The 26,756-nt window shown below is 47.8% G+C and overlaps 1 protein-coding gene across 8 annotated transcripts; it reads right to left on the reverse strand.

The window, feature by feature from the left end:
* Window positions 1-4,849: 4,849 nt before the first annotated feature.
* Window positions 4,850-24,606, reverse strand: LAS1L (LAS1 like ribosome biogenesis factor). 8 transcript variants are annotated; one of them, XM_073885834.1, is made up of 16 exons: window positions 24,286-24,606; window positions 23,420-23,545; window positions 22,368-22,437; window positions 21,480-21,561; window positions 20,356-20,640; window positions 20,023-20,069; window positions 19,818-19,958; window positions 19,068-19,177; window positions 17,002-17,087; window positions 16,600-16,650; window positions 16,076-16,282; window positions 15,567-15,714; window positions 10,101-10,600; window positions 7,100-7,247; window positions 6,401-6,603; window positions 5,085-5,224 (listed from the first exon to the last, which is right to left on the reverse strand). In XM_073885834.1, exons 1-15 carry the CDS (start codon window positions 24,474-24,476, stop codon window positions 6,414-6,416), a joined length of 2,382 nt encoding a protein of 793 aa, XP_073741935.1. In that variant the 5' UTR covers window positions 24,477-24,606; the 3' UTR covers window positions 5,085-5,224; window positions 6,401-6,413. The 8 variants fall into 8 exon arrangements, with proteins under 8 accessions (XP_073741937.1, XP_073741938.1, XP_073741940.1 ...); XM_073885833.1 differs by having other exon boundaries at window positions 7,100-7,250; XM_073885836.1 differs by lacking the exon at window positions 6,401-6,603 and having other exon boundaries at window positions 4,850-5,224; window positions 7,100-7,250.
* Window positions 24,607-26,756: the final 2,150 nt, after the last annotated feature.

A 26,756-nucleotide genomic window follows, 5' to 3' on the forward strand; every position in this document is an offset into this window, starting at 1 on the left:
CTTTGAAAATCCATTTTTTTCTATTTGAGAATAAATTATCTTTATACAGTAATTCCAACATTGATGCCCATTAACCTTTGGCACTGAGGTTTCTTCTAACATAGAAGAGTTCATTTTGAGAGGCGCTCAGTTAATGTTCTATCTATGCTGTTAGTATGGGACTTTGTACAATTGCCCTTTCTGAGGGCCAACAATTTCAGTACACTTTTACTCTGTGAACCAGGTCTGAAACTGCACAGGGATAATAATGTTAAGCTATCCAAAGAGCCCTGCTCAGGTGTGCTCCTAATACTTCCCTGCTTTCCCCTAGTTTTCTTCTCCTCACGTCTGACACTGAGGAGGGCATAGTCTTAAACTGAAGTGGCACTACAGTTAGTTCTCACTGGAAACCAAACCAGTATATTTTGGGAACCTGCTTATCTAAAGTAGTTGATGCCTTTGAAAAGACTCAGCATATTCAATGTCTATCATATTGTAGCTAGCTATATACATAGGCAGATTGACTATTTCTAGTCCTGATTTGTATATCACTGAGCTATAGTAGTTTGCTTTATCCATTTGTGGTATTAAACAAATACTGTTTAATGGTTGTAAACTTTTATAAAACCGCTTTGGGTTTTTTGTTTGACCCAAACATAATGTAAGTCTCAATGACAAAATATACAAAGCCAACCAGAGGTGAGTGAAAATATATCCCATCCTCAGTTTTGTCTACCCCTATAATGCAGGTGCAGTGCTTTGCAATGTTCTCACTAGCATGAATGTGCTATGACTACCTAATGAGGTTTTAATTGGTTTCACCTATAATCATGATTGAAAATGCTGTATCATTGACAATAATGAACTGTAACACACTTATTTTCTGCATAAACTATTTGTCTACTAACTACTAATGGCTGTGTTTCTTTAAGAACATCAACAACAAAAGCCATACCACACCGCCTATACACATACTCTAGTTCACTTCTAAAAACTGTCCTTGGAGAATTTCATTAAAACTTGAAACTACAAAAAAAAAAAAATCTGTCCTTGGGACTTGCGAGGAGAGGGGTCTCCCCAAATGAGTTCATCTGAATTTTATCACAGTAAGCATATGCCTTCTTCTATCTTTGTATACTAACACAGCTCCAAATGCTATTCATTTGGTGTTTCCCACAGGGCTGGATTGGGCCAAGCCTCCACTCATGGGTCAGAATGAGATGGACGGCTCAGGGCCCAGCTTAGTTTCTTCCCTGAATAGCCTTAGGACCACAGAAATATCATCTGCTGGGCATTAGCCAAAATATCAGAGCTAGAGGCAGCCTGGCACCCTATACTTTACAAGGAAGTCACTGGTGGAATGCTCAGCTGCATCAACTCTATCAGGTTATAGGTGTGGGAACTGTAGATTCATGAACTAAAGAGATTTGACTAAGGCTGAACAGGGAGGTAATGGCAAAGCCATGACTGGAACCTCAGGCTTCATTGCTCCCAGGCCAGTGATCTCTATTACAGTGGTGTCTGCTCTTTCCTTATGCTTTTCAGGAGCTTCCTACTCCCACCCCAACCTCCCCACCCCTACCCTCTGAACAATCCAGGGCAGTCCCATTCTCAGGGCAGAGATGACCACAGTTGCTACAGGAGAGCCCAGGCTGAGCCTTTGGAAGGGACTATTCATAAATCTGAGAATATTTTTCTCTTTTATCATTCTTTTGGGACTAAGAGTGCTCATCTCTCCCTATCCTTTTCCTGCTTCCTCTCAAATTACTCAGGCATATATGTAATTAAGTTCTTACTGAGTACCAAATAGGGACCTGGCCTATACTGGGCTAGGGAGAAACAGAAGAGGAATAAACAGTTCCTAGCTTCTGGAACTTACACTCTTATGAGGAAATAAGGCACATTTACAGAATAATAAATTAAGACTTTCTTGGAGGGCAGTGGCAGCACGAGTGTTGGGGGGAGTGGTAACAATAGTTAGAATTTCAAGAGGGGACAATTCAATATTCAGTGCCTCTCCCTAATCGTAGGTAGGAAATCAACTAGTTTGACCATTCCTCTCTAGCTTAACTCTCTGGCCTCAGGACTTAAAATGTTCCAACTATCCTGAACCCTTCACTGGTGTCCCAACATGCCATGCTCTTTCTTTATCCCCTCCAGACTCTTTTTTCTGACTAGAGTAACTTGCTTTTGAAGATTCACTGCTAATATCACCTCCTTTATTAAGCTGTGCCACCTTCTTGATCAAGCATTGATGATCCTTACCTACAGTGGGTCTTGCAGGCATCTTGAACAATCCTTCTATCTTAGCACTTGTCATTCTGTTACAACTATGCTGGCATGCAGACTCCTCTACAAATAAGGAGTTCCTTAGAAGTAGAAACCATGTTCTTCATCACTGATGAATTATCAGAAGGGGTGACTCTCAATTATTGTCATTGAATAACAATATAATCTATACTCCCTTCCCTTGACCCCCAACTCTGTTCCCCAGTTAAATGTGTACAGTTTGAAGACTTTCTAATCAGTCTCTGATCTCTAGTCAGAAGGAAAAGGTCCAAGGGCACTTGGTTATTGTTGCTTCCTGGCCAGTCTCCCCTACCCCTCTCCCACAGCTGACCCTATCCCTGATGCCACCATCTAAAGCAGGCCTTCCCTGGGACCTGCTTCACAGACCCCAGGTTTCAGAACTCCAGCAAACAGTGACCCTTGACTCTTAACCTCCTTGGACCTGGTCTAGAAATAAGCTCATATAGTCTGGTCCTTATCTTTAGGGCCATCTTTGAAGGCCAGGGGAAAGCACTTTGTCCTAGGTTATACAGACCCGAGTTCTGAGTTCAAGGCCTACTAATCCTGGTATGAATCCACACCACTCACACATACAAAGCATGGTACACTTTAAAGAGCACTTTCAAATCTATTATCTTTTTCGATCCTTACAGCAAGCTTGTGAGGCAGATATTATTCTCTTATAGATGAAGAAACTGGCATAATTTACCCAAGATTGCTTCCATTAAGTGATGGAGTTCCCTGGAACCTCAGTGTTTGGGCAGATTTCCCCTCTGTATTCTGGTGCAACTCAAACTTTAGCATGCATCAGAATCACCTGGTGACTGTTAAACCAGATTGCTGCTCACCCTTAATCTGATTCAGGTCAGTAGTGGGGTTCAATAATTTGCATTTCTAAAAAGTACCCAGATGATACTGATGTTGCGAGAAACTTGGATCTATATGCTATTAACTTGTTTTGTGCCCTCAGACCAATCCCTTCCCTTTTTGTCTGTCTCAGTGCATAAAATTAGGGGGCTAGACTAGAACCATGATTTCCAATTTTTTTAGCAGCAAAACCCATTTGGCAAAAAAAAAAAAAAAATCTTACAATACATACACAATATATAAAATCCAGGCTGCTCCAGATAAGTGGTGGAGGGGAACCAAGAGTTTCCAGGACCCATCTCACATGGACCAGGTGCTGAGCTACCTCTCAGAGTACATTTGCCAATCTCTTGACTATATGTGGCCTATATGCTCTTTGAGGGCTCCTTCAACTCTAACATTCCAGGATGCTGAAAAGACAGCATTTCCCATTGTGGCAGGAGTGGGAAGATTTGGAGGGAAACTGACTGCATTAACCAGTCCAAGAGATGTTCTGCCCATGCCTAATGTTTGGGTCCACGCAAGAAAGGAAATCTTAACCCTGTTGGGCTGTTGGACTGATAGATCCCTTTGATAGTCTGTTTAGATCTGTAGGACAGCTCTAGAAAAATGATCATACACACATACCCACAAAGATATTTAGGATAACCTTTAAGAAGTGTTCGGGACTTCCTAGAGGTCCAACCTCAAGTTAACCTTTGACAAGGTCAGACGTGACATTTCCACTAAATTTCTCCTTGGCATTTTCATAGCATAAGCCCTCTCCTTCCTTTCTTCATTCCTTAGCTCACCCACTCCTTTGGTTAGCTTCTTGTCTGGAATGCTGCCTAGTTCTTTCCTTTGCTTCTCCTTGTCTGGGGCCAAGTTGGCCCTACAGACATGCCCACTCTCTTGCTCAGCTATCACTCTCCCCAGAGGATGGGTAATACTGTAGCTAGACTTGACCTCAATCAAGCTCCACACTGAAAATATAACCCTGAGAAAAACGAAGAACTTGTGGCACAGCAGAGCTCCCTTAGAACTCCCTCTGCAGAGCTTCAGGTTTTGATTGGCGACTTTTGTCTTTTCTCACCTGGCAGAGGACTCTGAGGAGTGTGAACATAATTTATTCATCCCTGTCTCTTGGCAGCTCAGAGCCGGCAGAGTAGGCACTCTTGAGTGTCTGACGGAATTGGGTGACCATAGAGTAGGAGCTCTAGATCAGTCCATCAGGTATTTCTCTAGCTTCAGAGCCTACCACAATAAAGTCCACCCTATCTTATCTAGGCCAAAGGAGTGGAAAAAGAACAAAGGTTTCTCTTTTGTTTTCAATTGCTGTTTAGTGCCCAGGGAGGGCAAGCAAGGAAATGAGCCAAAAGCCTGCTAGGTAACATCAGGAAGGCCTGGGTCTTCCCACTGTCAGGGAGGTTCTGAGCAGATTCCCCTGATGCTGGCTGGGTTCTATAGCAATACCTCTCTTCTGGAGCCTGATGCTTCCAAGTGAGCTGGTCCCATTCTACAGTTGAGAGGAATGAAAATGGTTCAAATCAGGAAGAAAGTATGAGTGGGGTCTGGTGGTCAAAAGAATTAGGAGTAGTTGGCCTAAGGGGCCAAAGAACCAAGCTTCTGCTTAAAGTCCTGTTATGATCATACCTTCTCCGGGTCCCCTAGAAAAAAGCGAGAGCTACACTGGTCTGCCCCAGCACACATCACCTTATCTTACAAACACCAAAACTAACAGTTGCCTGTTTATTGTTTTTCAAAACAAAATTTAAAAAACCCAGAACATATTCAAAATTCCATTGTGGCAGAAAGCTGAGCTTATACGGCTGAAGCGGCTGAAGCGGGCTGTCTCCCAGGTTGTTTCATGGAGCATCAGGTGCACTGGTGGGGGCCGGGAGCACGGGGGGCAACGGGGACAGGGAATGGGCTGTTGCCCCTGCAGGGCTGGATAATCCCTTTGCACCAGAGTGGGCATCAGAAGAGCTGCAAGCCAGTTTTGAGTCCATGCATCTGGCCCTGGTTCCAGAGAAGGCCCTCCAAGTTGCTGCTGCTGTTGCTACTGTTGCTGCAATTGTCACTGCCCATGCCACAGCTCAAACCAAGGGTGCTGTGGAGAGAGGGGAGAAGGGTCAGTCAGGGAAAGAGGCAGCTTTAGGCTCTGGAAGGGTTAAGGGTGCTTGATTGATGTGTGTCTATGGAAAGGGCCCACCCTCCTGCCTGGTTTTATGAAGACTATGGAGGCAATCTAGGAAACTCCTTCAGATGGGCCCCAGGGGTAGTTCTGCCTTCCCCTCAATTGACAGGGGGAGGGAAGGAGCACAACTTTTCGAATGAAACTTTATTCAGAGCCCTAGTAAAAAACCAGATTAAAGCAGAACTATTTGGGTTGAGGCAGGAGGGAAGGCCCGTACCACCCCACCCCAGGAAGATACTGAGAGTGGCCACCTTAACAGGTCTTTTTCTAAGGCCCTAGATGTTGGGGCCCCAGAGGACCTGGGCTGGATCCCTCCCACCCCCAACAGCTGGTTAAGGGGTCCAAGGCCTGGACTGGGCTACTGGACTAGGCCCAGATCCCATCCCAGGATTGCAAGGTTGCTCTAAGGAGAGGACTGCCCTTCCCCTCCCTGGCGCTGCTCAGAACACTCTTGCTTCCCCTGCTTCCTGCACGTCCTTCCAGGTAGATGAGGGTGACAGCTGAGAGCAAAGCCATCATCCTTCCCTTCAGGCAGATCCATGGTTACACTACTGCAGCTGAAAAAACCCTTAGAGATGATCTAGTCCCATTCCCTCCCATCACCCACCATCTTATAGACAAGGGAACTGAGGCCCAGAGATGAAAAGGGACTTGCTCCCGGCCACACAGCCAAGTCAGGGGTGGAGCTGAGACAAGGAGCAGGGATGGGTATGCCTGCTCCAGCAGAGGAAGCCTCCCTACTGCAGGGGGTGTGGGAACTGGACCGAATCAGCTTCCCTCTGGAATTAACAGCTCCACCTGCCCACACGATACCCTGATGCTCATCAAGCCAGCCTTACCCAAGGGGAGAGGAGGTCTCTCAGACATGTGGGCCCTACTCCCAACTACAGACCACCTGGTTTCCCCAGCTGCCTCGTCTCCTCTCCAAGGGCCTGCTGTCCCTGGCCTGCTGTTGGGGCCCCCTGGGTTCTATATCTCTCTCCTTGAAAGTCCAGAGGAAGAGGGGCTCATCTCCCAGGGAGTGGGCAGGCAGCACAGGGATACACTCTCCGTTTCAGGGGCCCACAGAGGTCTCTCTCTGGTACTCACAGGATTCTCCCGGTCACAATGGCCCCGCATTCCGGAATGTACAGGCCCTCTGGACGGGCTCCTTTGTGTTACAAGCAGAGCCCCTCAGCAAGGGCTGCTTGGTTTCTGGCTCCCTGATGACCCAAGGGCTCCCACGCCTGTGATCCAGAGGCGAGTTTCGAGGGAGAGCATGGAGCCCTGCGCAGGCCTTGCTACCAAGATGCCTGGACAGTGCGGGGAGGCCTACTGATTACTCTGTGCACCTTTGGACAAATCCCATCCCCTTTCTGGGCCTCAGTTTTCTCCTTAGGAACATGAGGAAGTTGGATTACAGCACCCGTTCTTGACCTTTTGGGAGTGGTGGACCCTTTAGAGAATCCAAGGAAAGCTATGGAACTCTCTCCTCCCAAAATGTGTGTACACATATACATACACACTCTCTCTGTCTCTGTCTCACACACAAACTGGATGCAGTCTGAGACGGGTGCCAAGCCAGATCTGTGTGGCTACCTCAATGCCCACCCCCACAACTAGGGACTGGGAGTCCTGGCAAGGGCCCAGCCAGGGACCGGAGCTTACACATCACTCATTTAGGCCCTGACTAGGGGAAGCTACCTCCCCCACCCATCCTACTTTGTGTCCTTCCCTTCCTCCCTCCCTCCCTCCCTCCTCCAGGAGGCGGAGAAAGGGGTAAGAAATTCTGCTGCCATTGGCACTCACCCAATCTTGCATGTTGGGGGTTCCAGCCGCTGTTCTAGCACAGGCTGGTCCAAAAGATACATGGTGTCATAATTCTCCAGCATAAGCTCTGCTGGGTCCTCAGTCTGACCTGGCATTAGGCCTAAGGGGAAGGTATCCCATCGTATATCTTCTGTGGAGCAAAGGGATGAGGCAAGAGTGGGCTGATTAGCTAGTTCTCAAACTGGTATACAGGCCTACTTACAAGGTCTACCTGCCCACCTCAATTAGCCTGCTCAGCATGGGATTTCTGTGCAAGTCCAGCCTCATTCCTGTCTGCATCATTTCTCATGAGCTCCTCTCTTCACACTCTCCACCCCTTCCATACTCCCTTATTCACTCTTTATTGCCCTCCTTCCCTTCCATGTGTTCACACACACCCACACTTGCCACCACAACCCACCCCCAAGTCCACACTTGCCATGCACACAACTACAAACATATTTGTTCCTCTTGGCTCTTCTCCCACTTCCCCAGACATATCCTCAACATAAATACAGACAAGCACATCTTCTTCAGACCTGGCTGTATCACTGCCTCAGCCTTTCACCTGCTCTGCTATTTCTGCACACACATGTATCCTGGAGAGTACGGATGCCCCAGAATTCCCACACCTCATCCCCAAACCCAGATACCTCAGAGTATCTGAATGACCTAGATTTCCTGCATGTCTACACACAACCCCCACTCCCAACGTGTTTGAATGCCACATCATTTCTTCGTGGCCTTGCCTTGAGAGGTATACACACACACACACACACACGCACATACCACTTCAGGGTGGACTCTCTCTCAGAGGTATTATACTCCCCCTGCCCCCTGCAAGGTCTTATTGCCCCCAGATGTAAACACAAAAAACATCCCTTATCTAGGGAAGGACCATCTTACTGCATATCCCACTCCCCACTGCCACCTAAGTATATACACATAAACACACAGACTGAACCCACCATTCAATGAATGTTCCCAGTTTCACTCCCTGCCTCCTATACCTCTCATTCATAGGCATACAGGAACGTATGGGAAATCTTAATGTCCCTACACATGTGTAAGCCCACACAGAAGCAGCAATTTAAAAAGGGAGAAGAAAAGACTTTAATATCCTAGCCCTTCCACTTTCATAAACTACTCTCCCACACCCCTCCCCACAGATATTCCACTTTAGAATAAACCGTATCAGGCACTCCCACTCCGTCTGTCCAATCCCTTAATACCCTCTACATAGTATTATAGTAAACCCTCATTCCCATCCTTATACCAGTGCATCCAATGTTTTCAAGTGAAGCTTTCATGAGCTTCTCCAAGTAGATCCAGTTTCTGGCCTTCTCCATCTCCCTGGTACCCAAAAAATTCTCCTTGTCATAACGCCCCTGGCATTCTGGAAAGTCCCTGGACTAGCTTTTCATGTTACCCATAGAACCACCCACCCCGACTCTTTTAGAGGAAGAACTTGTGCCTGTCTTAATGCCCTGTGTTGCCCTATAAAGATACCTTCATACACTGGGACCACGTCCCCCATGTCTGTCACTGACCTGACCATCCTCCCCCCACCATCACTAACATTCCCAACCCTGTCTACATCACAGCCCCTGCCTCTCTGGCCTGACATCTGTGTACATGTCCCTCAGTGACAACAGAGACACACATGGGCTAATTCTGGATGGCTGTCTCACTGCCTGTTCTCACACTTTTCCATATACTCCCACCTCTTATTGTTGCTACTTCTCCTCCTCAGAGATACCTCCTGGCTCCCAGGGTCCCAGTGACCCTGCCTCTTCTTCCAAAAACCTAACATGACCCTGTGTGCATCTATGCACAGATGCATAGTGTCCACTTCACAATGACTGCTTTCACAGCCCCTACTCTCTCATACACACATACAATTCTGCCTATGTCAATGCCCCTCCAATTCAATATTTACAAAGACCCCAAACACAGCCCTCCTTGCCCTAAGAGACTTCTCTGCCACCAGGCTTTGGTTATGTCGAGCACGTACAGGACCACACACAGACATAAAGGTGCTCCCTCACACCTAGCACTCAGTGCCTTTATGCCCCAGCCCTTCCACACACATGTCCACACAAGGGCAAAGGCTGTACCTTTCCCCCTAAGTTCCTTTGCTACCTTCCCTCTCTCTATTGTTCCCTACCAGTCCCACCCTACACCATACCCAATCCCAGCTGTTTTCCTTCCCTCTTTCAGGTTTCATCATACTGGCTGTGCCCTATATCTACCCCTGCCTCCAGTGTATACACATACACACATGCCACCCCCCCCGACACATACACCAAACTCTTCATTCCTTCATATCTCCCTGCCCTAAGGTTCCTGTTCCCTAACGTAAACAGAGGCACTCAAAACACATCCCTCAGGAGGAGATTTGTGTACCCCCACTTTCCTATCACCTCATCTTCTCTTTCCCCCTCCAGGCTTTGTCTCACTAACTTACATACCTAAAAACCACACCACTCCTTAATTTTCACTTTTCTGATCTCCCTTGACTTCTTCTAACTTAATACCCCTGGTTTCCCTCTTTCTCATATACACAGCAAAATCCTGTCTCATCACCACCCAGCCTCCATGTATACATACACACTCACATATACGTAGAAAGCATTATTTGTCTCCCTGCTCCTGATCACTGCATGCAAGAAAACACATGCAGAATCACATATATCCACCCACCTCTTGCTTTCTCCTCTGCATTTTGCTGCTCGGTGCCCACACCTACACCATCCCCTGTGGGGCACTCTGCATGAAGCAGCCAGTAGCAAGACAGCTGTTAGGGCCCTGAAGCTTACACACTCTGTCTTAAGGGGGAGGAAAGCCAGGTGTCATCTACACATCAGGTTGCCTCCCAGGCTTGCCTCACACTGGCTACCTTCTGTTACTTTCCATCTCTTCTCTAGAGTGGAGGGAAGCCTCAAGAACCAGCCAGAGAGGGAAGATTGCTGTGATGGAAAGTGGGTATCAGGCTTCTTACCAGAGCTAACTTGCCATGGAGAGCCCTGCAAAGCTCCTCTTTTCTGGGCCAGGAGCCTGGCATTCTCAGCAGTGGGAGACTCCTCTCCAGTAGAGAAAGGCCCCACCTCCATTCTGTCTTCCTCCTCCTCCTCCTCTTGCTCCTCCTCCTCCTCTTCATCATCTTCATCTTCCTCCTCCCACTTCTGGTCATCATTTTCTTCCTCATCCTCCTCCTCCACCTGATCTTCCAGATCTTTCTCCTCCTTTTCACCTTTCTTGAGATCATTAAGGCTACCCTGCTCCTCCTGCTGCTGGGGTTCTCCTTCAATTCCAAAGGAACCAGCTGGTTTGAGGCTCCAATACAGGCTGTCCAGTGTGTAAGGAGACTTCCCAATGGGGGAGGCCTCTGAGCCCTCCTGCACTAGGCTGTTCTCTCCAGTCTGGGTATAAATGGAACAGATGCGCAGCAGTCTCTCCTGCTCCTCGTCTGGCAGGACCTGTCCCATGGCTTTGAAGACACTGAGCAAAGGGAAGGATGGGGTAAGAAAGATTCAAAATCTCAACTCACTTCATACCCCAATACTCCATGGTTTGAACTTGGGTCTCTGAGTTTCCAGACCTGCCTCTGCAAGGCAGTGCAGAAGAGCAAACAGAAATGGGACCAGCGCCCCTGAACAAGCTCTGTGATTCATTTCTGTGGCTCACTTCTATTCTCAGTAAAAATAAGGATAATAATGGCACCTGACTTATATATAGGGTTGTTGGGAAGAGTTAAGATAGCTCACATAGAATGCCTGGCACAGTGCCTGGCACACAGTGAGTGGGCACGCAATAAATGATAGCTATTCGTCTATACTAAATGCTATGTAAACACACAAACTAGCCAACAGGCCAACAGGACTGGACATGAGAATGGCAGATCCCTCTCTTCCCCTGGCCTAGCTGAGCAATTTGTCCTGAGCTCCAAAGATATGCCTGTTAGTGTGTTGGGCTCCTTCTGCATGGAACACAAAATGTGATCCCTTTCCAGGAGCAATTATAGCCCAGCCTGAATGGAGGAAAAGAAAAAAAAAATAGCAGTTGACAAGACAAAGCAAGATGTGGGAGGGAAGCCAGATGAGCCCTGTGGACCTTGGGCACTACAGGAGCTGGGGAGAGGCAGAGTACAAGGAGGGCAGGAGAGATCAAGGGAGGGCTTTGTGCAGAGACAAGAGTGAGCACACTATACTATATACATGTGGTGGGAGTAGCCTGGCTCCAGGGGAAGGGCTGCTCTGGGGAGCTGCGGGAGGAAGAGAAGGCTGCAAAGGTTAAGTTCCACTGGGCAGAGGGGGTCACCTGACTCTAAGCACAGGTGATGGCTGCATTTCTGAAGATCGCCATGGTGCCCATGTGGAGGATGGCCTGGATGGGGTAGCCTGGAGGCAGGGAGACCAGGGAGCCCGTGAGGGTTGACCTAGGGCACTGACAGTGGAGATGAGGGGCAGAGAAGCTGTGAAAGACAGAGAGCAGGGCTTGATGACCGGATGGTAGGGGTCAGGAAGATGGGAATTAAAGATGACAGTGTGCATGCAAAGGATGGCACTAACAGCAAAACTGGCAACAGACACAGAGCCAATAGGAAGGAGAGCTCCTAGGGAGGAAGAGGGTGTACACCCTTTGCAGAGTCTCATATAAAAACAGGCATCTGGTCACTGATAGAGGCATGGGTGGAGTGGACCAATAGTTTCCTTCTAGGTGTACTGAGTTGTGAACTGAACTGTGAGTCATTCATGAAGACTGCCATATGCTCAGCGGGCTATCTGGCCACATATGGTCTCTGGTCACTGGGGGTAGGGCTGGGGGCTAGTGACTCTACTGGGAAACCCCTTCTGCAGGGCTAATTTCATATTCCAAGAGGACACTGGCTCAAATTGAATTGATATTGGCTGACTGGGGGAAGCTAAGTTTCCAAACTTTTTGGAGGAAAAGCCAGAGAGAAGCTCTTCCCTCTCACTGTGGTCCCTTAATATGATTAATAATATTCCCAGGCACTTGATATTGGCAAGATCCTGTATCACCACTGTTTATTATTACGCACCTGCAATCTCAAGCTGTCTAGTGTGACCACTGAGGTATAGCAGTGATACGAATCATAAAATGCATCTCTCCTCGGGTTTGTCTGGTCACAGGTCAGGTTGTGGAAACAATGTGGACTTTGGACTCACAAAACCTGGGCCCAAATCCCTGTCCCACCAGCAACAAACTGTGACTTTTGGATAAATCACTTCACTCCTTGGCGCTTCAATGTCTTTCTTATTAAATAAGGATAGAATACTTCCACCTCCAAAGGCTGTTGTGTCAAATAAAATTACTTCTACAAAAAGCACAGCACCATGCCTGAGAGTTAACTGCCAGTGGTATCTTTTATTTTTCCTTCTGGAGAAAACAAAGCCAGGTTTTCTATGTGCCTAATAATACATGCTTTTCACAATCATGCAATCTAATGGAACATTATAGAAAGCACAGGAGTAAGGACAGGATATCTGGGATTCTGCCTCTAGCTGACTTGCAGACTTCCACTGACTTATAGCATTATACCTAGGATGATCCTCTGTCTCAATCTGTGTAATGGGGGTGATTAGGACTCTAGATTCACTGATTATCTGGGAAAAGCAGAATCTGTGCACAAGGAGTCGTACCCCAGTAAGCCGCTATTACTGCTGGTATGTGTCGCATCCCTCTGGTATGCTTGGATTGGGAGAAGATCTCTGTGGTGCAGACTCCTCCAAGACCAGCAGCTTCCACTCTGCAGGCACTTAGGATTGGAAAATACCTTGAAGGCCACCTATCCGAACCTCTCCATGCTGCTCTTTTCACTCCCTCCCCCCATTACATTCACATGCCATGGTCTTTCTAGACTTCGAAACTTCGTTTATTCTCCTGGAATCGCTCAAATGCCCTGTCATGCTTTCCTGACCCCTCCAAGTCTTTTTGGTTCTCCTCCCAGTTTCCCATCCATCTGTATCACTTCCAGTCTAGAGCATACACATCTGGAGATTTGGCTGTTTGGTTCAGTTCCATCTGCTGGAGGTCTTGCCCTGGCTTACTTTCTCTACAAAGCTAAATTCTTTTCCCCTTATAAACTACTACCATGCCCCAATGCCATCAGGGTTCAAGAATGACTTTCTGACTCTATGGAGGGATCAGGGGACTAAGAGGGTCTTGGCATCTAGACTCCCACTTCATTCAGTCTCCAAGCACAAATTTAGCTCCCACCAAAGAGCACTGCTGGCAATGAGATAGCAGAGTATACTTTATTTAGTTCAACAGTGTTTACTGAGATCTGTTTAGGGCCTGGATTTGTGTGGTGGTTTATAGCACAGATGGCTAATATAGAGCCCTTACCTTTGAAAAGCTTAAGTCTGACAGAAGGAAGGAGACACTATGGTAAGTAGACATGGCAACACAAAATCTCAGATTTGGGAAATGCTTGAGTCAACATAACAGCATAGATAGTGATACCACCAACTGAGCCAGGGAGCAAAAGAGGAAGATCACTTTGGGACTGGGGTTGAGAATAAGATGACCAATTCTCTTTTGGGCACAGTAAAGTATCTGTGGGCCATCCACAGGGAGATGTCTGACATAGGAGTCAAATATAGGAGGCTGAATCTTAGGGGAGAGGCCTGGGATAGATAAAGAGATTTGGGCCTTGGCACTTTATAGGAACTGGAAAAAAAGCACAGGCATTTCAAGGAGAGAGTGGTAAACAGCCATTAATGCAACAGACACAGCAACGAACAAGGGCTCACTGGATTTGGTAATTAGGAGGTCAAAGCAGTTTTGTGGGTAAATGCCAAATTGCAGTAGGTTGAGGAATAAGAAGGTAGTGAAGAAATCAAGGTTGTTGGGCGCAGACTACTCTTTTGAGATATTTTGATGGTGGTGGTGGTGGGGAGAGGATTGATATACTGCTCATTACCCAACACAGGGATGCAGGGTCAAAGGAGATTTTGCTTATGTTCTTGTTGTTTTAAGATGAAAAAGAAAACTGAGGCACATTCGTAAGTTAAAGAACAAGAGTCAGCAGAGCAAGTGAGAGGCAGGGTTGAGGCCCCAGTGAGCCACCCCAGCAGAGGTGGCTCCAGAGCACAGGTGGAGGAGCAGGATTTGAGGTGGGGCAAGTCCACCTCATCCTGAGACTGGCGAGATGGCTGAGTGTTGCCGCAGATCAGTTCACGGGGGCTGGACCTCAGGTCGAGGGGGCCCTGCTGGATGCTCAAGAAAGCTAGGGTGAAATGGGAGTGGGGGGGGGCTTGAGGTGAGTGGTAAGGGCTTAGGAAAGTCAGGAAACAGGAGACAAAGTGGGCAGAAAACAAGTAAAAAGTTCAGACAAGCAGAACTGAGGCCTGGCCTGAGATTAAAAATCATACCTCTGTAGTGGCAGTAATCCGCAGTGCTATGTGGTTTTCTCCAGCAGAGCTCTGCTACCTGGGCTAAGGAGTGGGGTAAGCAGAGTGGGGAGGATCAATCCCAGCTAAGGGGTTTACAAGTCAGAAACGCCAAAGGATGGGCAGAGCTGAGGGTCCTGACACTGAGTGGTTGAAGTGATCAACCACGACAGGACGGAGGGGAAGCAAAGTTAAGGGAGACGGGAAATGGAGAGATGGAGGTCTGGATGCAGGCAAAGAGCTAACATCATGGGACACAAGGGTGAGAAATGGAAGGACAAGAGATTATGGTCACTGAGTGGAATGCTGGGATGTCAGGTTTCAGAGGTAGAGCAGCTCTGAGTGATGGAAATGGGTTGCAGAGTGTAGTGGAAAATGAAAGTAACTGGACTTGAGGAGGTGAAGAGTATCAGATGGATCACTCAAATGAAACAGATATTGCTCCAGAAAGCAGGAAGAGAATTGCATGTTAAGGGTTTCCACGATTATGAGGGAAGTGGCTCGGGGTCAGAATATGACAGAGGAAAGGAAAGGGAGACAACCACAGGTATTTACAGGAACCAGTGCAATATTCAGTTTGACTACAGCACCCAGGGTAGATTGGGTAAAGGGGAATCACAGGAGGCATGGTTACCATGATAGGTTGTGGCAGAATCAGAAAGATTTTTGAATGTCAGGCCAAAAAGCCTAGGCTGCATCAGAATGGCAAGAGGAAGTCACGAAAGGTTGGTGAGCACCTAGGAGAGGTACACTTTGGGAAGATAACAAAGGAGACAGTACTGGGCTCAGAGTCAGAAGACTGGGTTCAATAATAAACAGCAGCTACCATTTATTGTGCACTTACTTTGTACAGGCCACTGTGCTAAGCACTCGGGGGGTGGGAGGGAATTGTCTCATTCATTCTCATACTGGACTCAGTTCTCCCATCTGTTAGTAGGAGGGGAGTGGGACTCAGAGTCCTTACAAAGGCCCAACTCTACCATTCTAGGGCTGTGTGGCCCTGAGGCCTGTGGACCCTCACCCTCTTATCAGATGGAATTCAAGGGACTTACAGCTGAAGGAGTTGGGAGCTGGCCCAGCAAGGTGAGCCCAAGCAGGACTCAACCACCCGGGGCCAGTCAAGGGAGGCAGAGCAGTTGAACAGCCTCCAGCTCCTTCTCGCTTCCCACTGGCTTGCAGAAAATCGGCGGGCATTCCGTCCTGAGATAGAAGAGAGGGTCTGAGGAGAAAGAATCGATAAGCCTCCCACCCAACCTTGTACCTTTAAAAGCTTGGCTCTGTCCCTCCCCACTCCTCCAGACTCCCCACTCTATACCTCCCATTTGCTCAAGCATTTAGGCCCTTTTATCCCAGACCAGTTTACTTGGCTCAGAGGAAAAAAAAAAAAAAAAAGAAAACATAGAAGATTTGTCCACTGCTGCTGCGGGGTCCTCCTGGGCAAGCCTGAATCTTTAACAAGGGACATGTCTGCCTGGTGCTATTCAGCTGAGAGCTGAGGACAGTGGCAGATGCTCCTGCCTGGGCTGTGTCAGGCCCTGAGGCTAGGGCTAGTCTCCCTCACCAGTCTTGGTGTTAGCCACAATCAGTTCAATGGTCCATCTGAGGATGTAGGTGGGCCGGATCCCACTGTCCCCCAAGGCTGGCAGCTCGGAGAGCATCCTCTCCAGCAGGGCCTGCGTGAAGGTCTGGGAGTGCAGGCCCCTGAGCAGAGGCTGCCAGAATTGAGAGAACGGCTTTGGCACCAGGATGTCATTCAGGTCCACGTTTTCTGGTTTGTGAGGGATACAGGTTGATGGAAAAGGGGAGGCAGGGGCCCATGGGAGACAAGGATTGAGGAAAGAGAAAAAGAGAGGGAGGAAAGAAGAAAAGGAAAGGGGGACAGAAGGTGGGGAGGAAGGGGAAGAGAGAGAGGGAAAAGGAGGGGGGCCCACCAACAACAGAGTTGCCACCACAGAACAGAAAGAGAAGAGCAGAACAGCGAGGAGAGAAACCAGTTAGTATCTGACAACCAAATGACTCAAAACAAAGTATTTAAAAAAAAAAAAAAAAGCTCTGGTTCTAGCTTCAGCTTTGTCAATAACTCACTGTGTAACTTTGGGTCAGTACCTTCCCCTCTCTGGACCTCAGTCTGCCCATCTGTAACATGAGGATGTTGAACTAGATGACCTCACAAGGCCCTTCCAGTTCTGCTGTTCTAGCTTTCTATTAAGTGGCTAAATCACAATTAATATAGCACAATAATGGCATTAAGACACCCCCACACCCCAGCCCACCCCAGCCCACCCAATTCCAGGCCACCTGAGAATAGCCCAGCAACTGAGTAACAGTGGGGCTACCTGTTCTGCTCAGCTGAGACAGGCTTCCAGAGGCTATGGAACGGCAGGAAACAGCCCTTGCCTCCCAGTCCTGGGCCACCCACCTCACCCCTGCTGTTCTTGCCCAGGAAACACAGTACTCTAAGACTGAAGTGAGTCCCCAGGACCATACCTTCATAGTCTATCTGCAAAGCTGCCAACTGCTCAAATGTGGGGATGAGAAAGCCATCATCCAGAAAAGCATCCAACACAGCCTCCCTGGAGCAAGAGGACACTTAATTAAGCCAACTGAGCAGACAGAAGACCCTCTTCTACTCCCTTACCCACTCCCAAGGCAGCTTATGCCTCTGGTTCAAGGGAGCAAAGCAGCATGGGAAACGAAGGCAGCTGACAATCGGATCTCAGGCCTCAGCCTTCTCAGGCAGAGGCTGGGCCAGAGACTGGGATCAGTGGGTTTTGAACAAGCATTTACCAAGCACATGCTGATCTAAGGCCCACAATGAGGGTGGTAGCGGCTGAACAAGCCTGAAAGCACAGATGGAGAAAGGTCCCAGGCCCACAGAGGAGGTAATGCCTAGGGTCACGGGGTCAAGGGCTTTTAGACTTTAGCTACTACTCAGTCTTTTTGCTTGACAGTCCTCCAGTCTCTTACCCCTCCCCTTCTCCCTAGTTACCCTCTTTCAAATCCTAGAAGCAGAAACTTTGGGGACTCAACTGCTGGAGCAAATATAATCCTTATTCCTAGGGACCCCAAGAACCCAGGACTAAGTTACAGGGGTTGAAAGCATAGGCTATTAGGATAATCCCTCATCCCATGTAGCTCAAACTGAAACCAACAACAGCCAGCGGGTCTTCTCCAGATCTAGCATTTCCCCTCGAGAGGTTCCCCTAGCTGACTAGGCCTAGTGGGGGAACATGAGTTCCCAAGGTATCTCAACGGCCAGAGGCACTATCAGATCATGCCTTCATGCTTAGATCCCTCCCTCCACCAGGTTTGAGGTGGAAAGAGTTGTCCTTCATCCATCTCCCATCTCCTCAGGTCAGTATCCAGGAAGAGCACTTAAAGCAGCCAGCTGCCTGCTCGGCATAACCGGGCAGACACTACTGTACAGAGGTACAGGGACAGTTATCCCAGCTGCTGAGGTGGCCTTTGCTGAAGGTTGAGAAGATGCCTAGGATGGGCAGACACTGATAAAAACGTCTTTGGAATTAGTAGTATCCTGGGAATGAAGAAGACTGAAGGGGCAATCCCAACCTGCACTGTAGGCTCCCACCCAGGCCCACCCCGTCACCTATATGACCTTCCTAATACTCTCTACTCCATCCCAGATTCCTTCCAACCTCTCCCTAGTTTAGAAGGTCTAGCAATGCCTCCATAGGTTCTTAGTGGAAGGTTCCTCAAAGCCCTTTCCAGCTGAATTTAGGTACCAAGACCCAAGAGCTAGGGAGGAGAGGAAAGGATAGATATTGCCTGCACTAAATTGAACGGAGCACTATTTGGAGGGTGGGGGGCAGGAAGAAGGCTGATGGCCACACTGAGCATGGAGGGACTTACTCTTTTTAATTTTTTTTTAAGATTTTATTTATTTATTTGAGAGAGAGAGACGGCAAGAGATGGAACACAAGCAGGGGGAGTGAGAGAGGGAGAAGCAGGCTTCCTGCCGAGCAAGGAGCCCGATTCAGGGCTTGATCCCAGGACCCTGGGATCATGACCTGAGCCGAAGGCAGACGCTTAATGACTGAGCCATCCAGGCGCCCTGGGAGGACCTTACTCTTTCAAAGAGCCAGACCCTGGGAAAGCTTCTTTGTTCCCCCAACCACAACCATTCAAGGGACACGACTACTCCCCACTTGCAGTTCAAAAGAACAGCAGTACTCCCCATTATCTTTTACCTCAAACTTGGACAAAGGCTAGACAGTGAAGTGGTAAGGATGAAGGGCTTTTCCTACTTGCCCAGAGCGCTCCATACCACTGGACAGAGAGGAACAAAGTTGGCCAGGGGACTGATAACCACAGACATTCGTGTCTCTGGCCATTTTAGCGATTCAGAGTAAGCAATCACCACTTGGTAGCTGGCAGGGCCAGGGGAAGAGGGTCATGCAGAATTTGGGTCACCCCGCAGGGGATCAGGATTATCCTTAAGATTTCCTTACAGCAGAGGTGGACAAGCTGGGATATGGAAGCCTAGTTCAGTAAGGCTGCTAGAGTAGACAGCCCCTGATTACCTAGTTACACACCTGTTCTCACATGTAATGCCCTTGAGCTCTGCCAGGATGCATTCTACAGGTGGAGACAGGTTGTTCCATGCCTTAACAGCCTGAGGTAAATGCCTAAATTTCTCCAGCACCTGCCAGCAAAGAAGTTACCATCAGAACCCTGATTTAGCCAAGCAACCCATCTCCCAATCTTTAAGGATTCCTTCCCATAGGACCTCTCAGCACCTCCCTCCATGGCATAAGCAGGGCATGCAGGGGTGGGATCACAACTCCCCTACTGGCCCCACATTTTAAAATATCCTGACCTTCAAATGCCAGACTTTCTTTTCTTCCTCCTCCCTCCCCACCTTGAATTCCCCGTGGCTCCCAATCACCAAATACTCCAATGAGATGTCCAGTGAGGGCATTTTGTTGGAATTGGGCCAGAGACCCTTGGGCCCAGGAATGAGGGGAAGCAATGGGTTATGGAAGAAAGGGAATCAGGAGACCGAGATTCTAATTCTGGTTCTATCACTAATTGCGTATGTGACCTGGGGCTAGTCCCTTCACTCATCTGTGGTTTCAATTTATTTCTTCATCTGTGAAAAGGAAGAGTTAAGCTGAATGGTTTCTAGGCTACCTCCCTTCCTGCTAAAATAGCACCTCTCAAGCTCACCTGATCTAGGAAAGTTCCTGGGTGCCCTCTGCTTATCAGCTGCAGTATTGCAGGACTATGCAACCACCTATGACCAGTTGTTCCCTACCACCCAGTGGGGCAGATTATCCACAGACTTCCATCATCTGCTCTCTTCCATCGGTGTAGAGGATCAGCCAACTGGATTCTCCTTCTCGTCTCCTTTCTAGATCCCCCCTCTCTTTCCGAGAAGCTCCCTCAAGCTCTGCCACTTTTCCTTCAAATTCCTTCTCAGGAAGCTGGCAAGAGGGAAGAAATGGCTGGGGCAAGTGAAAACACACAAAGTCAAGGGCGCTTTCTTACCTTAAACTGCTCCTCTTCGTATAATACCAGCAGTTCTCGGGCTCTTTCTGAAAACAGAATATGGAAACAGATAGGGCAGCCCAGCCCTTTGCTCCTCATGGGATTCTGAGCCCCTCTCATTTCTTGGGTTATAAATTGGGAACTAGAATTCTTGCCTCTCCTACTTCACAGGGCTCAAGGGAAATGGTTTGTGACAGTAACTGTTTTAAGCTAAAACTCACCACAACCCCAGAGGAAACGCTGAGCCAGGGAAATAACCAGTGTTAACCCTAAGTCTGAGTCTTCCAGACTCATGGGCCCCTCTATGTTCCCCTCCCACCCAAGGACACCTACCATATAGCTCTTTATGTCTCAGAGCCTTTTTCAAATGTGAATCAACCTCTTTGTTGCCTTCACTGTCTCCATCAACCCTGATATCCAGTTCTGCACCTTTCCCTTTATCCTTAGGCTCTGGTCTCTGTTCTGTGATGTCATCAACAACAATATTTTTATCTTCCTCTGGGTCTTCTTCATCTGTCTCTTCCCTATCATCCTCCAGCTCCCAGGTCTCTCTCAGGCTATTCTCCAGTTGGCGGCACCAGTAGGTCTTTTGGAGCCAATCCAGAACAAAATAACAGCCTAAAGGAGGGGAGGAAGGAAGGCAGTGTCATAGGAGTAGCCACAGGCAAACAGCTCCTAGCAGGCCCCTAGCCTCCTCTTATAAGCATTATGGGAAGACCCCAGGGAAGAGGCTTGGCTCCAAGAAGGCACAAATCTCCAATATCTGGAAGTAGCCCCTCTTGCTCTGGGTTATCTCTCTGTTCCTTGCTTTCTTCTGCTCACCAGCACCTTTCCTAGAAGAAACTAATACCAGTATTAGAGAGGGGATGCCAAAAATAACACAGAGCTGGTTAGTGAAGAACAGGGACCCAGGCCCACTAGCTAGTTACATGGCCTTGGCCAAGTCTCTTCCCTTTTCTAGATCTCAGTTTCCCCAACATGAAGGGACTAGGCTGAATCAATTGGGGTGGGGTGTCTAAAGAATTCCTGGGTTCATGACACTTGATGGGTCACGCCTCTCAACCTGCCCCCCACTCACCTCTTTAGGTATGAAATTTAAGGGGATGCCAAAAAATGTAGTAACCAAGAGATCAAAACAGGATCAGAACAGTGTCCTGCCAAGCCATATTGGAGCCTGAAGCAAAAGGAGAAATCACTAATAATCCTGATTTTATTTAAAATTTTGGCATTTTGTTCATTGTGGGTTTTTCCATATCAAAATGTTACTTATCTTGATTACTGAGTTTTTGACACCCTCTTCTTTAATATTTGTGCCCAAGACAAGTGCCTCACTTGCCTCAACCTAGTTCTGGCTCTGACACCAGTGAGAGATCCTCCTTCCTCTGCCTCTCTCCACAGTGCCACCCAGCCCAGGCCCCTGGGCTTAACTATGATAGGTATACTCCCTGAAGACTCACCTCGGCGGCAGTCATTTATATGGGGCATTTTCTTGTGGGTCAACTCATGGCGAAGTTCAACAATCCAATCTGGAATGTTTACCTGATTGTGAGGGACGGGGTGAGTACAGAAATTAGAAAATATTAAAGCTGGAAGGGACCACAGAGATGAATTAGCTTGGCCTCCCCACATTTTACAGATAAAAATATTGAGGTCCTGAGGCGGTTCCAGTCTTAGAGGCAGAGCCAAGATTAGAAACAAGGTCTCCTTATTCTTTTTACTGCTCTGTGGAGGTGATCTGGAAAATCAGAAAAGATAGCTACCTCCTCCAACCACCAACCACCCTCTTCCAACAAAGATTCCTGTGAATGAGCATTAATAATCACCTCCAGCCTTCCTCTGCCCTATGAGTCCCAATTCCTAGGTATCCTTTATCTTTCCTCCCTCCCTCCCACACCCTTTTTCAGGAAGCTTCTCTTGATGGCTGAGAACCTGCCTGCCTTCTGGGCTTCTACACACCTCACATACTCACTTAGGGCAGGAATGTCAGGCATTTTCATGCTGCTTGGCTGAGCTTGTGTCCTCCCTCAGACTGTCAGCTCCCAGAAAGCAGGTGCTGTGACTGCCACTTCTTTCCTGTCCTCACCCAGTGGAGCATTCCCGGGCCTCAGCTTCAAGGGCCCACTCCCAACAAACTGGACAGGCCAAGCCACTGAAGATAGCAGCCATGAGCAAGGGAGCAAGTCTGCTTCTTTCAAGCTGGAGGCTGAGGCTCTGGGGTTCTTGCTGGGCTTGGCTGATAGTGGTAGGATGAGCTAGTCTGACTTTGTGCCCATATCACCCCATGCCCCATTTAGTGAGCCCTCCCGGGGAGAGAGAATTGAGCAAGGCCGTTTTGTCATACATACCTCCTGAGCCAGGAATTTGAGAGGGAGCTTGACAAACTTTGTCTTCCTCTCTGAGATAAGATTCACAAACCTGGGGTTGGGGAAGAAATAAGTGGCATTGCCCAAGGAACTGTTTTACTCGAACCAGTGGGGCTTCAAAACACCTTGCTGAGTTACTGACACTCTGCATTTCTACAACCTTTCCACTAACTGTTCTATCCTCTTCTTATGATTGGTATCAGCCAGCACAGGGATGTCTGCCCTGTACTGAAGCCATACAGATGAAGAAGACACTGCTCTGGCCTTGAAGAGGTCAGTCTAGAATAAATAATCATGACATAATAAAACATACTGTGCTAGATCATATGTTATAAATGCTAAAACAAAAAATTACCTACATCAAATGATATGGAGAGCCCACCTAAATGATGGAGAAGGTAAGAAGAGCTAGTGAGGACCTCAAGGCACAGAAAGTAAACAGTATGAGATGAGCAGATTTTGACAGATGAGAAAATTCAGTGGCAGCCTTTTTCCTGATGTGTATGAAACAGCTAGAACCACTCTAAATCACTTTGTTAATCAGGAACTCCCAGGCCATGTGTCCACTACAACTCAGCAACCTTTTAGTGTTCAAGGACAGAAAGGGGAAATGATGGTGCTACGTATGGATAGGAGAAGGGTTGAAAAATCCACATTAAGTCATGGCCAAGGACATCAGACCATTCAGAAAAGTTCTGGGTAAAGAGTTAAAGGGGAAGAAAAAAAAATCAAATTATCAAAGCTGGAAGAGATACACTGAGATCACTTGGTATAAATCACCCCCACCCTACATTCCAGAAAGAGAAGAAAAATGGAAGAGAGAAGGCTCTCAGGAAAAAGAAAAAAAAGAGGAATGTGTGTTGACAGGGGGTACCAAAAGCTGTCAAATCAAACAATCACAGGGTGACCCGTACAGAGGGACACATGGGGCTTTTTGCTTCAGGTAGCACCTAAAGCCAAGCTTTGCTTATCAAGTGGCTACCCCCACCCCCCATCCCTCAACCCACTCCCACCCTTACCCATGTAGGTCTTACCTGACCAACGCCATGCCATAGAGCAGTCTAAGTTCATCAGGGCCCAAGCCACCAGTTACATCCATGAGCTTACAGCGTACCAGGTCAGCAGTAGAAGCCACTGCCAGGGGGAGTTCGTTGCCTAACCTAAAGAGCCACAGTCCAGCACCATCATAAAGGTCCCTTACCCCGGTCCACCCTCCACCTCAGAACATAGATCGCTGTAAATTATTCCAATTACATAACTGACTCAAGAGTGCATGACAAGACACAAATCAAAGTGGGAAGAGGGAGGATAATGTCCCTGGGATCCAATTGTATATAGGGTGTGTGTGAGAGGCCGGCTAAGGTTTACAAAGGACACCTAACTGCTAAGCAATCAACCAACAATTAAGTGTGAACACACCCCTTTCTTTCAGTCTTAAAACCTTCATTCAGCTAGAGAAGGCTTCATCCTTTGCTCACAACTCAATCTTACCAATTGGACTGAGGTGCCCCATTCAAACACGGTTTTGCTAGCAAGCACCGCCTCCTCCCACCCCCCAGCCCAATTCGACTCAGAAATCCACCCTAGGCTGTTAACCTACTCCTTAAGCCCTGGCTCAGCCACATTGGTACCTTCAGCACCTTCCCCAAAACAGAAGGCTCGAAGATTTAACAAGAGGGTGGTTGAGGCACACCCCCTTCCTTTCCGCACACGGGTTTAGGACAAAAGCTTGGCTGTGACTTTCTCCCAGGCTCTTCGGAAAGGGGCAACGCCCAAACCACTCATAAGGACCTTAGGCATTCATAAGACTGCAGAATAGGGCCTTCTAAGAGGAATCCTACAAAGGAAGAGGTGAGGCGCCACCAGCACGGAAGAAGGAGGGCTGAGCCTGCAGCCTTACCTACTCCTCCACACGGTGATGCGGTTCAGGGCGTACCGCTGCAATTTATGGTCGTCACAAAACAGATACACCGTCACCTGATCCCACTCGGCCCTACTGAGCCAGGCGACCACGATGCGCTGGGCCCAAAGCGGAGGCGACCCTTTCTCTTTGACGCACTTCCCGCACCACGCACTCCACACGCGATCCATCCCCTGGTGATCTACACCTGGCCGGGGCCCGGATTCCGACCGGACACTGTGCTCGACTGCAGGCCTTGTGTCGCAGCACTCCCAACAGCTTTCAGTTCAACGTGCTACCTTCACTCCAAACCGCCGCTGTGCCAGCAGCCAATGGGAGAGCGTGACCCAGACGCAAGCCCGCCTCTCTGAGTTAGCGTGGTAAATCGGAACACGAGAACTAGGGGACGACCTAACCACAAATTGGAGGCAAGGCCTCGCCAGCCGGAAGCGTTCTTTTCTTAAAGCAACCGTGGGAGCAGCAAGTGTTCAGCCTCAAGGTTCCGCTAATTTCCTGGTTGCTAACGTGCTTCTGTCCCGGACTCCAGGGAGGATGTGTGTCAACTGTGGGAGGAATTTCACTTTGCGCCCTTTGGCGAGCAGGGGAGGCATCGCGATTGTCCTGTGTACCGAGAATGCGTTTGTAAGTGTGTTTTCATTGCTATGATTCAGCACCTGACCCAGAAAAACACTGTGGACACTGAAGCCAGACTACAGAGCAAATTTGGATTTAAAATTGGATTGAAAAATCTGCTGGTTTTTCACATCTGTACCGTGAGGGGCTTAAACTGGGTGATCTCTAGGTTCTCTTCCATATCTGTAAATTATAGGATTTTACTTTTTCAGCAATCCACTGCTATGTTGTTTTCAACATCTACATGGGTATACTTAGTTTTTCTGCATAATTCTTTAGGATTCTGGAGTTGCCGAGGGGACAATTTTCTGAAGCCCTTCTGATTTTACAGGTTGGCTAGATTTTTCAGAGTTCCATACCAATCCTTCTCACAGAAGTTATTTTCCAGTCCTAACACTTGAGAAAGAACTGTTGATAGCAATCTTTTTTTTTCATTATTATGTTCAGTTAGCCAGCATATCAGTTTTTGATGTAGTGTTCAATGATTCATTAGTTACTTATAACAACACTCCTCACAACACCTGCCCTCTTTAATACCCATCACCTGGTTACCCCATCCCTCCAGCCCCCTCTCTTCTGTAACCTTCAATTTGTTTCCGGGAGTCCAGAGTCTGTTTGTCTCCCTCTCTGATTTCTTGCCATTCAGTTTTCCCTCCCTTCTCCTGAGGTCCTCTGCACTATTCCTTATGTTCCACATATGACTGAAACCATTTTATAATTGTCTTTCTCTGCTGTTGATAGCAATCTTACCAGCATTTCTGTAACTCTTTTTCACTTTATAGCAACAAATTCCAGTCCGTTTCCATATGTGCTTCTTTCTCCAGCCATTTTCCCCTAAGATGTAGTATTCTCATGACTCTTGAATGACAGTTACTCTGTCCTAACTAGCCATGCCAACCAGTAGGCCAGTTATCTGCCCCAAAGTAGATACCCTTTAAACTTCAGGATCTTGGCTGCATTCAGGCAAAGACAGGGAGATGGCTTACATGACTCCCTAAGATCTAATCCAGTCAGAGGAGGTGCCACATCTGAAGGAATCATTTGTGAACATTCTGGGGGTTTAGAGGCTAATTTTGGATAGTGCTTTTCTGTAAAGACCCCTATCCTTTCCCCTTTCATTCCGCATGAAGCTGAAGGTCTCCCTATTCCACGTGTTCCAAGAAAACTTGACCAAAGTACATAACAAGAGCACCATGTCTAATATGTGACAAATGAGGCCTGATACCTGTTGATAATTAGGGATTACTGGGTCAAAAATTGTGTTAAGTGGTGATAGCTTTGAGGAGACACTATATTAGTTTCTTGTGGTTTCTTATGGTTGCTGTAACAAATTCCCACAAAATTTGTGGCTTAAAACAACAGAAATTTATTACCTCACAGGTCTGGAAGTCAAAAGTCTGAAATCAGTATTATTTGGCTGATATTATTTGGCTACTCTAGAGGACAGTCCATTTCTAGTCTTTTCCAGCTTCTGGTGGCTCCTGGCATTCCATGGGTTGTAGCCACATCACTCTAATCTTCCAGGCCAGCATCTTCAATTGTCTCTCTACTCTTGTCTTCACTTCACCTTTTCTTTGTATGTATAAGATCTGCTACTTCCCTCTACTACGTGTGATCACATTCAGGGCCAATCTGGATCATCCCTGATAATCTCCCCATTTCAAGATCTTTAATGTAATTATATTTATAATTAAAAATTTAAATGCATTTTTTTTAAATTTTAAATTTAGGGGCACCTTGGTGGCTCAGTCAGTTAGGCATCTGCCTTTGGCTCAGGTCATGATCCCGGAGTCCCAGGATTGAGCTTACATCAGGCTCCCTGCTCAACGGGTAGTCGG

The sequence above is a fragment of the Callorhinus ursinus genome, unplaced genomic scaffold (assembly GCF_003265705.2).
Source record: "Callorhinus ursinus isolate GAN/ISIS: 27379988/994484 unplaced genomic scaffold, GSC_fseal_2.0 scaffold66, whole genome shotgun sequence".
Lineage (NCBI taxonomy): Eukaryota > Metazoa > Chordata > Mammalia > Carnivora > Otariidae > Callorhinus > Callorhinus ursinus.